This window comes from Centrocercus urophasianus, unplaced genomic scaffold (assembly GCF_019232065.1).
Source record: "Centrocercus urophasianus isolate 14NV4802_14NV808 unplaced genomic scaffold, USGS_Curo_1.0 seq_14, whole genome shotgun sequence".
NCBI lineage: Eukaryota > Metazoa > Chordata > Aves > Galliformes > Phasianidae > Centrocercus > Centrocercus urophasianus.
In genome coordinates, this window is record NW_024884586.1 from 46,570,372 (window position 1) to 46,585,518 (window position 15,147).

The 15,147-nt window shown below is 43.5% G+C and overlaps 1 protein-coding gene across 2 annotated transcripts; it reads left to right on the forward strand.

Annotated features, from left to right (window-relative positions):
- Window positions 1–3,805: 3,805 nt before the first annotated feature.
- Window positions 3,806–13,298, forward strand: GPHB5 (glycoprotein hormone subunit beta 5). Of its 2 annotated transcripts, XM_042814290.1 has the most exons (6): window positions 3,806–3,880; window positions 5,723–5,908; window positions 7,755–7,970; window positions 8,404–8,708; window positions 9,846–10,047; window positions 11,251–13,298. In XM_042814290.1, the coding sequence occupies exons 5-6, from the start codon at window positions 9,847–9,849 to the stop codon at window positions 11,437–11,439; spliced, it is 390 nt and encodes a 129-aa protein (XP_042670224.1). In that variant the 5' UTR covers window positions 3,806–3,880; window positions 5,723–5,908; window positions 7,755–7,970; window positions 8,404–8,708; window position 9,846; the 3' UTR covers window positions 11,440–13,298. The 2 variants fall into 2 exon arrangements, with proteins under 2 accessions (XP_042670224.1, XP_042670223.1); XM_042814289.1 differs by lacking the exons at window positions 3,806–3,880; window positions 5,723–5,908; window positions 7,755–7,970; window positions 8,404–8,708 and having other exon boundaries at window positions 9,685–10,047.
- The last annotated feature ends 1,849 nt before the right edge of the window (window positions 13,299–15,147 follow it).

The following is a 15,147-nucleotide window of genomic DNA, read 5'->3' on the forward strand; positions in this document are numbered from 1 at the left end:
GAAATGTCTTTGAATGACAAAAGCATTTTGTTTCTATCAGGATTTATCTGTCCAGTCTAATTAAATTGGACGCATCCTGCAAAGACTGCTGAATGTAAAGTGCTGGGAGAAGAGCAGAGGTACAGAGCAATAGCACCATGCAATTGAATTTGTTGTTCTCTTTCTGTTAATCTGTGTCAATTAGTTTCTATGCAGAAAGTGATTGGCTCCTACCTGAACTCCCATGTCAAGTCAATATCAACAGTTTTTAGTAAGTTATCATTCCTGAATTTGTAAGTAAGTTATAAGTGATAATGAAGGATGTGCTTGCAATGATAGAGAGCTGTTCCTTTTCAGGACAGAGCAGAGCTGTGTTTTGGAAAGCCCTGTATGTATGAACCTTCTTCATGGACAGGACGTTTATTCATTCTGTGCTGGTATTGGCATTTTATGGCATGTGTGGTAGCAGGGACAAATTGCCATGCAGTAGTGTGCCTGTTGTTTGCTTGGCTTACTAGGGTGATTTTGAGATGGGTTGTGACTAAGAGATGATATTCAAGATTGTTTTATGATAGTTGTAAAAGAACAAAAAGCAGAAAAAAGGGAGTGCAAAATACATTCTTGGTATGGCCTGCATGTTCTTCTTTCACAAAGAACTTGCTTGTCTATCTCCAGCTGCACTGCAACAGAGATCCCTGCAGGAAGAACGTGGGATGAGTGCCATAAGATAGCTGCAGAGTTATACTAATGGGTAAAAGGAGGCATCTTCTCATGCTCCTGTCCTGTTAATTTTTCACTTGCTGACAACCCTTTGGGCAAACCTGTGTTGTCTCTGTAAGGTCTTAAGGTTTGTTACTCAGCCCTGACGAAGCCTATTTTCCTGTATTGTCCTATGTTCCTGTGAGCCATGCTGGTTCCGTGACATGGGATGACAGCACGAGGAGCCTATTAAACTCACTGGGAGCAGGGTGATGAACTCAGACTGGAAGCAGTCTGAGAACTCCAGAGTGTTGTTGACGGAGCTTCACATTTCCCCAGAGGGTGAAAAGAGTTCAGGCTGGAGGATTTTGTTCTGTCTGCTGCTGATACTTCTTGCAGGTTACTGTCTGGGTCTCGGCTGTAACAAGCTTTGATTTGGCCAAGTGCCTCTTAGGGTCTGGGGCTCTCGTTGTATTTGTTTTCCTGACTGGATTTTGATTAGTTCAGTAATTCCATGAACTTATTCTAAAAGGATTCACAGGAAGAGACAGTAGCTTTGTTTCAGGAGACTTCACTTCCAGCTTTGTGTAATTTGTAGACTTCACTCGTCACCAAAGCAGTGTTGCAAACAGAGCATTAGCACTGGTGGTGATGTGTGTCAAAATGAGGTGTCTTTCTTTCCAGTGAGCAAGACATGAACAATGGGAAAAATAATGAGTTGAGATGATTTATTTATCTTTGAACTTCTGTAGTTTTTTTCTAAGAAGTTTCATCTTTCTGAGCCCAGAAAGAGGATTAATGGAGTTGTGTCACTGCCCACTAGTCTATCATGAAAGCCTTAAGTCTTATTTCAGAAGACCATTAGAGAAAAGCTATGGAATGCAGAAGTGATTTGAGTTAAATCGGTTGTTGCAGTCACATATAACTTACATTGCATCTATGCTAATTGGAGATTTTTTTTCACATTGCAGTGAGCTGAGAGCAAATCTCCAGACAATAACCTGATGTGCAATTAGAGCACCCAGCTCTCACCCGTATCACTGTTCAGCCAACTCCATTGGATTTGAATTCTTCATTTGCAAGGGACTGTGTGTAATCAGAATCATGGCCCTAAACAGCCTAAACATTTTCTCACCATAAACAGGTAAGAAAATGTGCTGAGGACAGGTTAAAGATTGTGGCACTGAGAGACGTGGTTTAGTGAGCAGTATTGGTGGTAGGTGGACAGTTGGACTGGATGATCTTAGAGATGTGCAAGGCCAGGTTGGATGGGGCCCTGGGCTGCCAGATCTGGTATTAAATGTAGAGGTTGGTGGCCCTGCCTGTGGTGGTGGGGTTGGAGATTCATTCCTTGAGCTCCCTTCCAACCCAGGCCATTCTGTGATTCTGTTTTTTCAACCCTAATGATTCTGTCATTCTGTTCCATGATTCTACTTGCACGCTTTCAAAAGCAGTCGTGAGAACTGAGGAACACGTTGAAGTGTGTGATGTTCAAAGTCATTTATTCAGTACAGCTTTGATAAAGGCAAAAAGAAAGCATGGGGGTGAAGTGCTGCGTGTTTAAATCTTCCATTTTGGATTCTGAAAAATAAAAAAGTAAAACATGGTGCTGTCATCTGAGTAAATAACTACTGTTCTGCTATGTTTCTGCTCAGGTTGTCTTAAAAAAATAAAAGCTGGGTTTTTTGTGGAACAGTCCAACATTTCATCCACCTCAGTTATTATTTCCATCAAGCCCTTTGGCTGTTAGAAGCAAATTTGGCAGAATAATAGTAATTTTATTATAGTGCTGGTATGCTCGTACTTCTAGTGCCTAGTATTGTTCAGGGATTAGGAATCCTTTGGATACAGGTTGTGTGGTTGGATCCATGTTGCTGAGCACTGCTGTTGCAACCTCTACCCAACATCAGGGAACGTGTGTCAGTTTTGATGCACACATCCACAGAAATGCAGATGCAGTGTTTTGGTGATCAAAGAATGACCCCTTTCTGTGATTCATGTTTTAAGACCAGTTAATATTTTTGTTGTTGTTCTTTTTTGTTTTTCCCCATGAACTCTAACAATGTGTCACTGCTTGTTTATATCAATGCTTACTTTTCCTATTCTGGCCCCAGTTCTGTAGGTGTTGCTCAGGTTGCTCAGGCATTTTACCTTGTTGAGTTTCCCCTGAGACAGGGTGAAATGTTGAACTGAGAGGAATGCTAATCTTGGAAGCTGTCACTTACAGGCTGCCATATATTTTTGCATTCACCCACGTATTGCCTTGCCTTAGAGATGTCAAAAGACCTCAAAACTTGGCAGGAACCAGGGAATTACTCAAGGACTTTATGCCAAGCAGAAGTCTGTGTTCTCCTGGGAAGTCTGCACAACTCTGTATTGAGGATGATTTGGGAGTTAATTAGACATGTTTTCACATTATTGCAGGGTGTGCTAGTCAATCATGGTCAATTGTAAGCATACTTGGTGGCTGTTGTTTTCAGATCCCATTTTTGTGTGTATGTTTGTCTTAAATTAACCCTTCTTTTTCCTCTGAAGTATTTTTTTTCCAGGCTGTAATTATATAATGCATTTGTTCTTCTTGGTTTGCCAATGTCATTGCCAATGCCATTTTTCCCCAAATTAGGGGTGTTTTATTCCTCTTTATGAGGAGCTTTTCTTGACAAATGCATTTTTTTCGGAGCAAAGACAGGCTAGCCTAAAGGAATGAGCTGCCTTACCCTCCTGAGGACTATGACTAAGGAGTTCCATAGCTTGGGCTTGGGACTGTGGCATTACTTTCCTCCTCATCCATTCCAGGTATGAGTTCTTTTTTCCAGCCAGCCAGCACTCCTGATACTGCTACCCTTTCAGTCTTCAATAAGAGGGACCTGAATCAGTATTTGCCTGGCCTGGCCTGGGGCAGATATCAGGCAAACTGAACTTCTTCATCGCTTTTTTTAATTTTTAATTTTAAATTGTAACTATCCTTTCACTGTTGGGTCAGTATTTCTGAGCTTTAATTGCTTCTTTTGATTTTAATGTACAGATGCCCTTTCAAGGCTAAACGTATTCTGTTAGTCCTTTTGCAGATCATTTTATCACATTCTTTACAAATGTAGCAGATGACAGAAAGTGATATTCCAGGATACACATGCAGCAGCTGGGAGGATGGATTAAGGAATGTTCGTACACTCGTGCACAATACTGTTCTTGGGACATAAAGGTGGGGGGTTTTTTTTGTTTGTTTGTTTGTTTGTTTTCAGATCTCCCAGCAAAGAGAAAAACAACTTACTGAGGCAAAGTCTAACATCAGATAAAGCTTCTGCAAAAGTGTGTCTGGTCGTAACTTTTTTTCATCAAATTACATTGGCCACACATGGCTTCATCTCCTATCTTTTCACAGCCCTGGCTTCCTAATTCACTCCATTCTAACTAGAATCCTAACCTTTCTTGGATGCCTGTTCCTTTGAACTTGGCCCAACCACCTTGTTTCTCTGTCTGTTTTTCCTGCTCTGTTACTTTTGAACCCACAGCCATCCTTCCTGATGTTGGTGAGAACCATCCTCAATTCTTCCTTGTTTCATATGCTTGTGTTTACTACTCTACAACTTCTTTCTTTGTGTAAACTCCTTTATGTGATTTCCAGTGTATTAGGATCTCCTATCTAGTCATTGGCCTGGCTTGCCTGAAAGGCAAACAGTTTCTTCTTGGCCTCTCAGCCTCCACGTGGCTCCTGCAGTGCTTTGTGTGACTGCTCAACATTATTGCTCCCCTTAGACTCATTAAGTAACATCTCATCTCCTTTCTCATGGCTGAGTCCACTTAAACTTTTAGTCAGTTAACTCTATACTCTTTACCTCCCTGCCTATTTCTGCAGCCTGCTTCCTCCAACTTGTTTATATGGTGATATTACACAGCATATTGACATCTTCTCAACTCCATGTTCTCCTCTATTTCTTTACTTGCAAGGCATCCCAGGAAGAGCATTTGTAAGACCTCCATCAGGTCTGGTTTTCTGTTCCTCCTCCAAACTCAGTGATGTTATTGATACCCACAAGATGCTGATTAATTTGTTGGTTTTTTTTTCTTCGCGCAATGTATCCATCCCACAAAATTTAGTGAGAAAGTTTATTTCTGATAGAAAGACAAAGAAATTTGGCTCACAACCTAGATATTTCTGTAGGTTGAAAAATACCCATGTTTTCAATCTGAAACCACAAGTTTGATGTCTAATATGACAAGCAGTCATTGGAAAACCTGTTTTCTGTTTTGTTAGAATAGTGTTGATGAGTGGTTTTTGTTTTAATTTGCTACAAATATTACACAAAATACTAACAGTTATTGTCAGTGCTACTTTGCTTTTGTATGAGCTCTCACCTTTTCTCCCCCTGCTATTTATTTCTCTGTCTGAATTTGTAGTTAATTAGGATGCAGGCTGATTGCTTATAGTACCTGGAGTATTTGTGTCCAGACAAAGTTACGGATATTCAGTACTAAGTACTATTCAGTACTAAGGAAAATACATTAGGGCGTGTTTGAAGTTGTGGGGATCATTGCTGAGGGACAGGGATGGGATTAAATAGTCCTTGCATGGATGAGAATTAGAGTGTTAATGTTAATCTGTTTGGATAACTTTTAGTTTTGGATCATGTGGTGTTGAATTGAATAGCACCTGGTATTGCGTACATGGGAGAGCGGACAGGGAAAGGTTGAGCAGGAATTCTCGTCCAAAAGGCAGTGAACAGCCTACACATGTCCAAGCGCTCTTGTAGCTGTGGTAATGCCCGTGCTGAGAGCCCCAAAGTCTTTTAAACAAGAGAGGCTGTTTTCCAGAAAGCTTCTTGGTGTGCATTGGGCTCTATGCTGGCACCTGTGCTAACAACGGGTCAGTGAAGGGCCAGGTCAGGAGCAAGGCAGCCTCCCTGCTGGCAAAACCAGCCAGGAGCCAGCGGAGTTGCTGTGCTGAGTCCCAGGTTTAACTGGGAAATGGTTGAATTAAGGCCACACTACTTCATAAGCCCTGATGTTACACAGTGTGTAAGTTTGCTTCATGCTTCCCCAGCAGCTCTTTTGCAAAGCCTCTGAGATTCACCTGATCTTGAATGATGAGCAGACAAGCTGCAAGCTACCAGCACTGATAACCCTGACACCTTCAACAGCATATTTGATTTCTTTGCTCTGCCTGTCCAGAATTCAGAGGAAAAGCTGCACAAGCCTGAATGGATGAGTGGATGCACCATCTTCAACACAGGTCCTCCTCTAGTCAATCTCTTTCTGTGTCCTGTTTCAAAAAAGGAAGGGGAAGCTAAATGGTGGGCACACTCATAGTTAGAAGTTGTATCTGCCTTTATTTTGAATAAAGGGTTCTGTCACCCTTTATTTCAAATAAATTTGAACCAGATGGGGAAAATAAAAATATGCAGCTTTTAAATTTCTGTTGTACACTGAAGGCCAAGTGTACGTGTAGATGGAGTATCTGTTAATTTGCCTTAAAAAAAAAAAGAAAAGCCAACAAAATATTACCTGGAAAAAAGCCAGCCTTCATGCTTTTCATAAGATGTGGTACAAATCCTTCAGAAATCAGCATCTGCCCCATAAATAGACAGGACTTTCAGGAGAGAAAATAAGTGAGCAGGGTCAGCTTGCAATTTGTCTCTCACTTCACATCACAAGGTTTTTCAGTAGGAGTGAAGACAGGAACAGAATCTCAGCAGAAGTCAGTGAATCCAAAATGGATTACACAGAGCAGAAGTCCAGCCCCTGTTTTCCTAATCCATAGGAGAAGGAGAATCTGTCAAAGCTGGTTGGCCTGCCATCTGGCATGTATTTCCTGTGGCTGGCTGTAATCTTGGGATGACTTTTGCTGGCACATTTTTGGAATCAAAGGAAGGAAAATTTTGATCAATATTTTCACTTTTGCCTGGTTTCTCTGCTTGTAAGAAAGTTTATAAAGGTTTGTTTTATAATAGCTTTATTCTTGGTCTGTGATGTCAAAGAAATAAGCAGAAAATCATAGGATTTTTTGGTGGAAAATTGCTAACAGTTTTAGATCAGTGACAAGACTTGGTTTCAGTAAGAGGAAAGGTACCAGGATGTGGGTGGTGCTGAGATCAATGGAATCCATTGCAATTCCTCTATTCCATACTCCAGCATCTCACCTGATGGGTCTTTATTTGAACCTGGAGTAACTTTGGGGAAGGGAAGCATGAAAGTAGGTGAAGCATTTAGACAGTGTTGTGCTGGTGCTGACAACAGCACATCCTGTTAGCTTTACCTGAGCTGAGAATCTGATCTAGGCTCTGCTACCATGTGTCATCTCTAAAGAAGAGACAGTGGCTCTTGGCTATACAGAATGTCCTGAGGTCAGTCTGAGTCTGCAGACAACAGAATTATTTTCCTCTTTCATTTCTTCCAGTTGCCATTTCCTAATTTAGAGAGAAATGGTAAATCTCAGGAGCAAATAATAAGCCATATACAAATCAGTGTGTTTGCATGCAACCAAGTGTAATTTACTGATCGGGGAAATAGCAGGGCCACATGCCAGCAAGAAAAACAGTCAAGCAGTGGCTGTTTCAAGCTGAAAAGTAAAGGAAAGGAAGAATTCTGTGGGTTCCACAAGGTGTTAGTCTGAATTTGAGTCCTGCTATTACTCCAAATTTATGCTATTGACTTTGGAAGTGAAACCAGGACCCCAAACCATGGGTTATTCACCCTGAAACAGCGAGAACATCTATGCAACATACCTTGTTTGCTCCTGTGTGCTTCACTGTCACATTGACTCAATGCTTTGTTGCTGGTTTCCAGGTCAAACTACAGAAGGCTGGAATGCAACCCAGCAGAAGTATACATTTGGTAGGCATTCAAGGCCAGCTTGGATGGGGCCCCGGGCAACCTGATCTGGTGTCTGATTTGGTGGCTGGCAACCCTGCCTGTGGCAGGGGGTTCAACTCAACTAGCTGATGGTTGAGGTCCTTTCCAACCCAAACCTTTCTATGATTCTACAACAACAACAGTTGGTGTTTTATTTCATTTCTCTCAAACATCATAGGATGGAGCTGATCTAAACCAAAGTTTTCTCTGTCATTTTCTCTTCTCAGTTTTGGGTTGTGTTGCTGTAGCTGTCTGGATCAGCAGCACCCCAGGCAGTCTGTAACCACTGACACTTGGCCTCTTGATGATGTGCTTGGCTGCTAAAGCATCCAGAACTGGGAAATCACTGTCCAGTAGCGAGGAGGAGAGTCTGACTTTCTGAGGCTGCACTGGGAGTTTATGGATGCATTTCTCTCACTCGTGTTTAAGAAACTCACTGACTGGTAAGTCTTTCCTCCTACCAAGGTTCCTCAGCTTCCTTCTATCCCGTAAGTAGCTGGAACTTGTATTGGCATGGTGCAGTTAATGGACGAAGTTTTCACATTTCCTTTGCTCAGGGCTGCTTACCTGTGTGACAGGTTCTTGTTCTCCCCCATCTGTTGCCCTTGCTTGTACAGAGCAGTCATATAAAAAAGGTCTTATGCTGTTGACAAAAATTCAGAATTTTGTTTGCACAAACATTTGCCACATTTTCCTTCAGGCTGTTTACTCAGTATTTGCTAAATAAGAGGGTAATGGTTATTTCAGGAAGCAGCCTACAATCTCTTTGCAAGGGTACTGCATATCTGCTGTGGAAACGAAGATCACATTTGCCTCAGTGCACAGTCATTGCTTTATTAGCAGATGTCACTCACCAAGATATTCCTTTTGTTTCAGGTTTGGTGTTATGAAACAGTATGCTTTAAGATAATCACTATTGGAAAGGAGCAGCTTGCTTCACAGTCAATGACTTTGATGCCTTGGGTTGTTCATGTACGGATCTGCCTCTGTCTTGCCTTGATTGACAAGACCCTTTCTATAAATCTGTGCAATTAAGCAGCCCCATAGCAGCTGCGAAGGAGATCTAGTCAGCAGAAACCTGACAAAAATTGCTGTGCAGATCTCTTGCTGCTCCTTCTGACATCCTGAAACACCATCTGCAATTTAAAGCTGCAGAAGGCGATCTGACTCCAACAAGTTGGGTGAGTGTGCTTCTGTGTTTGCTTAGTGTCACAGCTCTGGCTCATGAATAAAGCAGTAGGTTTTTGCTAAGGTGGTGAAGAATAAGTGTTCAATTTTTTTGGAAGGTCGTCTCTTTGCTCTTAAATGTCTCTATTAAAAATAAAGAAATTTAGCTTTCTTCTTTAATTGTTCAAGCTTGTAGGTCAACGAATATGAAGGGTTCACTGTGGCAAACACCACGACCATATACTGATCTAGAATTCCAGTTTAGCTAATTTAAATCATGTAGTATAACAGGAGCATAGAGATACAAGATAAGAAGTCTAAGCTCTTTAATGTGAAATCTGTCCTCAGCGCAGGGCTGCAAACCATGTCGAGTAGGTAACCTTCTCCCTCTAAGTTAAATGTCAAGTCTGGGGTTTCTAGGTGGATTTAAATGCAAGGCAAGTATATGAGGTATAAAGTGGATGTGATGGCTTACAGCTTGAGGTACATTCCATTTCTTTCTCTTTTTGAAAATTTTCCAGAGAGACTGATTGCTTTGTTCATCAAAGGTTTGAGATTGAAAGGCAGCAAGTACCAGAGGGATTTGACTGATGGTGGCTGTTTAGAGGGCCTCCTCTGGTCACCTTGGCCACATCCATCCCTATCCAACCAGCCCTGCTCACTGGCTTGGTGGAGTTAGATCTTGACCGGTGGTGGTGAGTGCAAGAAGGGAAAAAAGGGCTGCATTCATGACCCAGCACCTGATGAGTGCTGGGGTGCTGGTGTTGGCAGCACCAATACTGCTTTTAGGAGTTGCTGACCTCTCTATATTTGTGCAGTGAGATGGCAACCAATACTCATCACTTATGGCCTGGTGCAAGCTTAGGGCAGCCTAACTGATAGGAAGGCATTTGCTGCATGATAAGCTTGCAATTTGGAGATTTCAGTGGCCACTGCATTCAGGCTGCTGCAATAAGACTTTTCCCTTCTGGCAGCAGGTAACCCCTTATCTTCTGTCTTCTCTTGAGCTGAGTGAAGATGAGGAACACTGCGCCCAAGGGGAAGAAGGGGCATCACAGCTCTTGGGCTGAATCCACGCACTTGGGGCTTCTTGGCCCCTGCATCATGCCACCATCTTGGCTCTCCCAACCCTCCTCTCCCTTCTACCTCAGAATGAAGCTCCCCTGTGTGACCCTGGGTGCTCTGCTCCTCCTGTTGCTGGCTGGCCATGGAGGCACGGAGACCTCTGCTATCGACCTGCGCACCTTCATCGGTTGTGCCGTGCGTGAGTTCACCTTCGTGGCCAAGAAGCCTGGCTGCAAGGCACTGCGGATCACCACGGATGCGTGCTGGGGACGCTGCGAGACCTGGGAGGTGAGAGTCTTTCCCAGAGAAAAAAGCATTGAGCAGTGAGATAGTCAAGGAGCGCGTGCTGCTCTGCGATCCCACTGCAGCGCTTTGCTGCAATTGGTTCCCTCCCTCCTTGTGCTGTCTCAAAGGGGATGAACCTCGTGTGATGATGTTAATGAAGTGCTTACGTAATACTCTTATTATGCAATTTGGAAGCCTCTTAAAGCTCAAACACTTAAGGAGAGGAGGCCTATATTACTTTACTGGAAGAAAATTCCTTTGAGATTAAGGTGGAGCCCTTGGTTGGGGGGGTAATATATTTTATTCCAAAACAACAGATGCCAAAGATAATGTCTGTTTCTAATTTGGGCTTGTTTTAAATCACAGTTCAATATGAAGTAGTTATGCTTTGGGGGTGTAGAGGGGCAGAAAGAGAGCACGAGTCTGTACACACTTCAGACAGCAAGTTGCTGACTCTTATGGCCTTTCTGTCACTGAATGGCTCAAGGGGCCAAACCCGGTTTAATTTATTCCGGGAAGTTCTAATGACTGCAGAGTGAAATACCACAGGGATGTAGCTAAGCTGAATGCATCTGGCTGCAGGCTCAACAGCTTCTACAGAGCCTCATGGTGTGCTTGGGTGGAGGAGCTGGTAAGAGGGAGGGTGTCTGGATATCTTCTTGCTGAAACATGGCATCTGTTCTTTTCCGTGCCATCATTCTCTGCTCCTGGGGCAGGCTTTTCACACAGCATAGACAGAAAGAAAGAAAATGCTTAAATGTCTCCAGGCTGTTTTACTTCAGGCTGTTTCCCATCTGTGTGAGGGAGAGGATTGTAGTGGGCTCCCTCCAGTCCTGTCTTTGGAAACAGGTGCTTCCGTTGGGGAAAACATCACTTTTCAGCAAAATCCATGCCACCCATAGTTCCACGTGGGAGTTTGGTGTTCAGGGACTTCAGGATACTGTCTTTTTTTGTTGGTTGAGGTTTCTGGCCAAGCTGTTCATCTTGTGAAAAACTGCAGGCCTCAGTGCTGCCTACAGTGCTGCCAGGTGGACTCCCCATGGCATGTATCTGCTGGGCTTTGCAGGACGTACAACCTGACTGCTGCTGTTTCCATGGCCCCTTCCATCTTGATCCAGTGGCTCTGCTGTTTATTCCTCTTGAGAAAACCAGGGACCCCGATGTTTGTCTCACATCTTGCCTGATACCCTCATTTCTCACCCACAGAGGCCAATACTGCAGCCGCCTTACATTGAATCTTACCACCGTGTCTGCACCTACAATGAGACCAAGCTGGTGACAGTGATGCTGCCCAAGTGTGCCCCTGGAGTGGATCCCTTCTACACCTACCCAGTTGCCATACGCTGCAACTGTGACTTCTGCTCTACGGCCACCACTGAGTGTGAGACTGCCTGAGCTCTCCTTCCCCAGGTCAAGTTCCTCCCTGGCTCTACACCTCTGCTGTCTCAGAGGGTGTGGGTCAGCCCAGAATTTGGTCTCACCATGTAATGCTCCTAATCATCGGCTTTTCTGGCAGATGAGGTTTAGTTCCCTCTTCCCTTTCTGTAGAAATGTAGAACGCAGCCTTATAATAGCAAATCCTATGGAAGAAAAATTGATGCTGTTTCCCTTCCTTCCAGGCTCTACATAGAGCGGGACCTTTCTTCATGCACAAAGTGCACATGGACTGAATAGTCACAGAGGGGTTGGAAACAGGCCATAAATGCATGACAGCCAGTAGAACAGCCTTTATTCTTTTTAGTTTTAGTACCTTCCCACTAATGTAAGAATTACCAACATTTCCCCCTCTTGCCCCTTCTGCTCTTCTTACGCTGAGATCTGTCAAAAATATCTGTCAAGGAAAAGGCCGTACAGACAATAAAATGGAAATGGGTATCAAATCACAAACTTGAAATTACACCCTAAGCCCTAACTCAGCCAATGAGACCAAGCTGAGCTCTCCTTCCCCAGGTCAAGTTCCTCCCTGGCTCTACACCCCTGCTGTCTCAGAGCGTGTGGGTCAGCCCAGAATTTGGTCTCGCCATCTAATGCTCCTAATCATTGGCTTTTCTGGCAGATGAGGTTTGATTAATATCTGTGGACTTACAGCTAAGTGCGTATTTCAGTGATTTGCTTAATTGGAGCATTTCTGCTGAAAAAAATCTTGCCTTACAAGAGATGACTTCTTAAAAAGCAGAAAGAAGCACATTAAATGTGTAATGCTTTTGTCCAGGACTGTCCAGAAGAAGAATTGGCTTCATGTAAAACCAGAGAGGCTCTGCACAACCCTAAAGTCCTCTCTTGACAATTTCCAGAGTTAGAGGGACCAAGCCAAAATGTAGTGCTTGTGGTTCAGTTTCAGCAAGCCTTGGCCAAGGTAATGGGAAAGAGGGGGCTATGGGGGTGTTTCCCACACTTCCCTTAACTGCTCAACCAGACAGGGACTTGCTTCTCAGGAGATGCACAGAAGGCAGACAGAAGTGCTCATGGGAGAGCTGAGGAGTTGTCTGATAGCAAATAATGCAGCCAGCACGGGTGGGACAGGCCCAGGGCAGGGAAAGCAGCAGACATGCCAAAGGCTGGTCCACACCACCTTCTTCAGAACCACTGTCTATAGACTGGGGGGTGCATGGGAGCTGCTGCAGCATCCCCCCTCTGGTGACCACAGCTGTGTAAGTGCCTTAGTCCTCCATCTCCCACCTGGAGGAGGACAGATTCATGTTCATCCCTCATTTCTCCCCCCTGAACAAAATAGGAAATGATGTGAAAACATCAAAATTTGGCCAAGTGCAAGAGAGTCACAGGAGCTTACAAACAAAGACAACTCAGATAGCCATTAGCAGAGAACTGCTGCTGAGAGAATGTCAGCACCTGCCTTCCGCTCTGATTAAGTGTCTTCTGGATGCAGTTCCTCCATTCCCACAGTTGTGTGCCTGAAACTTCCCCAAGTGCCTTATCCTCCTTGAGACAGATCTTTTTGTTTTTAATCTGATCTGCAATGTATTAGTTGCTGTCATGTTTTGTCGGTGGAACTGTGAAAGTTGCCCTGTGGCTAAGTGGAAAGGAGAACATTTTATCATCTGCCTTCAGTAGCTCTGAATTCCATGTCAAACAGCAGCAGAAGCAGTTTTCTGGTGATGGTGAGTTTAACTGCCTTTAAGGACCCTAAAAAAGTCCTTCTGTTTTCTTTCAAATTGCATCTCTCTAATCTTGTTATTGTTTTACACAGCATCACAACTATTATGGAAAACCTACAAATTATTTTGTGTCCTTAATAAAACCCCTATATTGTATTATGGATGCAATTTAAATCAATGAGTCCTTCTTTATTGATGCATAAAGCTTTCTCACACAGAATATATGTCAGCTCCTACAAACTCTTTGCCAGAGCTGTGAACACCTGCAAAACATCTCCTCGATCCTAATGCAAAGTCATTTCCTTTGCTGGATTTCTCTTACAGAGTCTGGCTGTGCCATAATTTTAGGATTAGAAATGGGATTCCAAAGTGACAACTTCCTTCCATTGCAACAAGCGAGAAATACAGGCTGTACCCAGATATGGTGAGGCAGTAGAAACCTTAAGCAAGTGTTTGGAAGAAAACACTGCACAATGTGAAGGATGGTTTTGATTGATGTAGCAGAATCCAGACTTGGGAGGCGGAAGGGGAGGTGTGGGAAGAATGTATTGACTGAATCTCAGCTAACACTTCTGGATGGTCTTTTATGGAGAAGAGCAAAAGTGAATGGAGATGCTGTGGATTTACTGTGAATGTACATCCTTTCATACAATACAAATACAAAATCAGAGAATGGTTTGAGTTGGAAGGAACCTTACACACTATCCAGTTCCAACTCTCTGCCATGACTAGGGGCACCTCTCACCACATCAGGCTGCTCAGGGCCCCATCCAACCTGGTCCAATATAAATGCCCTGGATGGGGCATTTACAGCTTCTCTTCATTCTTGTTGCTGGTCATTGCAAATCTCAGGCTTTTTTTTTTAGGTCTTATGCTAGTAGGTCTTCATTGTGGTAAATTTTCACTAATTTTGATACTTGGAATCATTGATTACTCCCTTCACCTGAACACCGACCAGAAGCACCAGGCAGAAATCTTCATGAACTGCCACGAAGACCACTTGAAAGGTTTAATCTGTCATGACTTCCACTACCTAAAACAAGAGAAAGAAATCATGCCCTACGTGTAGAAGGGAACTTGATGTCCCTGTGAGAATGGTACTTGCAGAGAGGCCAGAGAGAATGCCTGAGTGTTGAGCCATTCCCAGCTTGAAATACTGCTGCAGCCAAAGAAGGAAGGTGGTTGCACCTACTTGCTGAGAAAGGAGAAGGTGCAAATATGGAAAAAGCATGACTGTACAAGTTGGATCTCGGCACTGCCATCAACACGCCAGGTGAGAAGGGGAAACCAGTGGAATTATCTGTGCCTCAGTTTCCCTTCTGGACAGTGGGAGTGACAGCCATTTTTTTCCCCCAGTGCATTTTGGAGAAGGCTATGTCTCTCTTGTTCCCTCTGCTTCTTGGATTTGTGTCCCTCTTCCAATGTGAACAGCAGTAATTGCAGTCACGCAGTGCTTTCATAGAATCATAGAATCACTTAAGTTAGAAAAGACCTTAAAGATCCTCGAGTCCAACCACAACCTAACTATACTACCCTAACTAACAACCCTTTGCTAAATCATGTCCCTGACCACCACATCCAAATGGTTTTTAAACACATCTACCTCCTCGAGGAGCCTATTCCAGTGCTTAGCAACTCTATTTGTAAAGAAGTGTTTCCTGATATCCAACCTAAACCTCCCCTGGTGCAACTTGAGGCCATTTCCCCTTGTCCTATGCAATTTGCTTTAGTCCAGTCAGAGGTGGGAGTACTGTTCATGAATAGTGGTGGCTATGGTCTCAATTTGAAGACTAGACTAGCTGGCTGATGGAATAGTTTCTGGTGTGGAAATGAAAAGCTGGGTAATGAAGACAGCATCTCCCTTCTTCCCCTCCCCTCCTTGATATTTTGTGTTGAGTTTTGAGAAAAGAAGAGCTAGTCATAATCTTCATTCCAGTGCTGTCTTTAAGGACTATCTTTCCTCATGTAATTTTTTCAGCCCTCTAAC

Coding starts and splice junctions, on each gene's coding strand:
- GPHB5 (XM_042814289.1), top strand. CDS start 9,712: ATGAGGAACACTGCGCCCAAGGGGAAGAAGGGGCATCACAGCTCTTGG. Junction 10,048..11,250: donor GACGCTGCGAGACCTGGGAG/GTGAGAGTCTTT, acceptor TCTCACCCACAG/AGGCCAATACTGCAGCCGCC.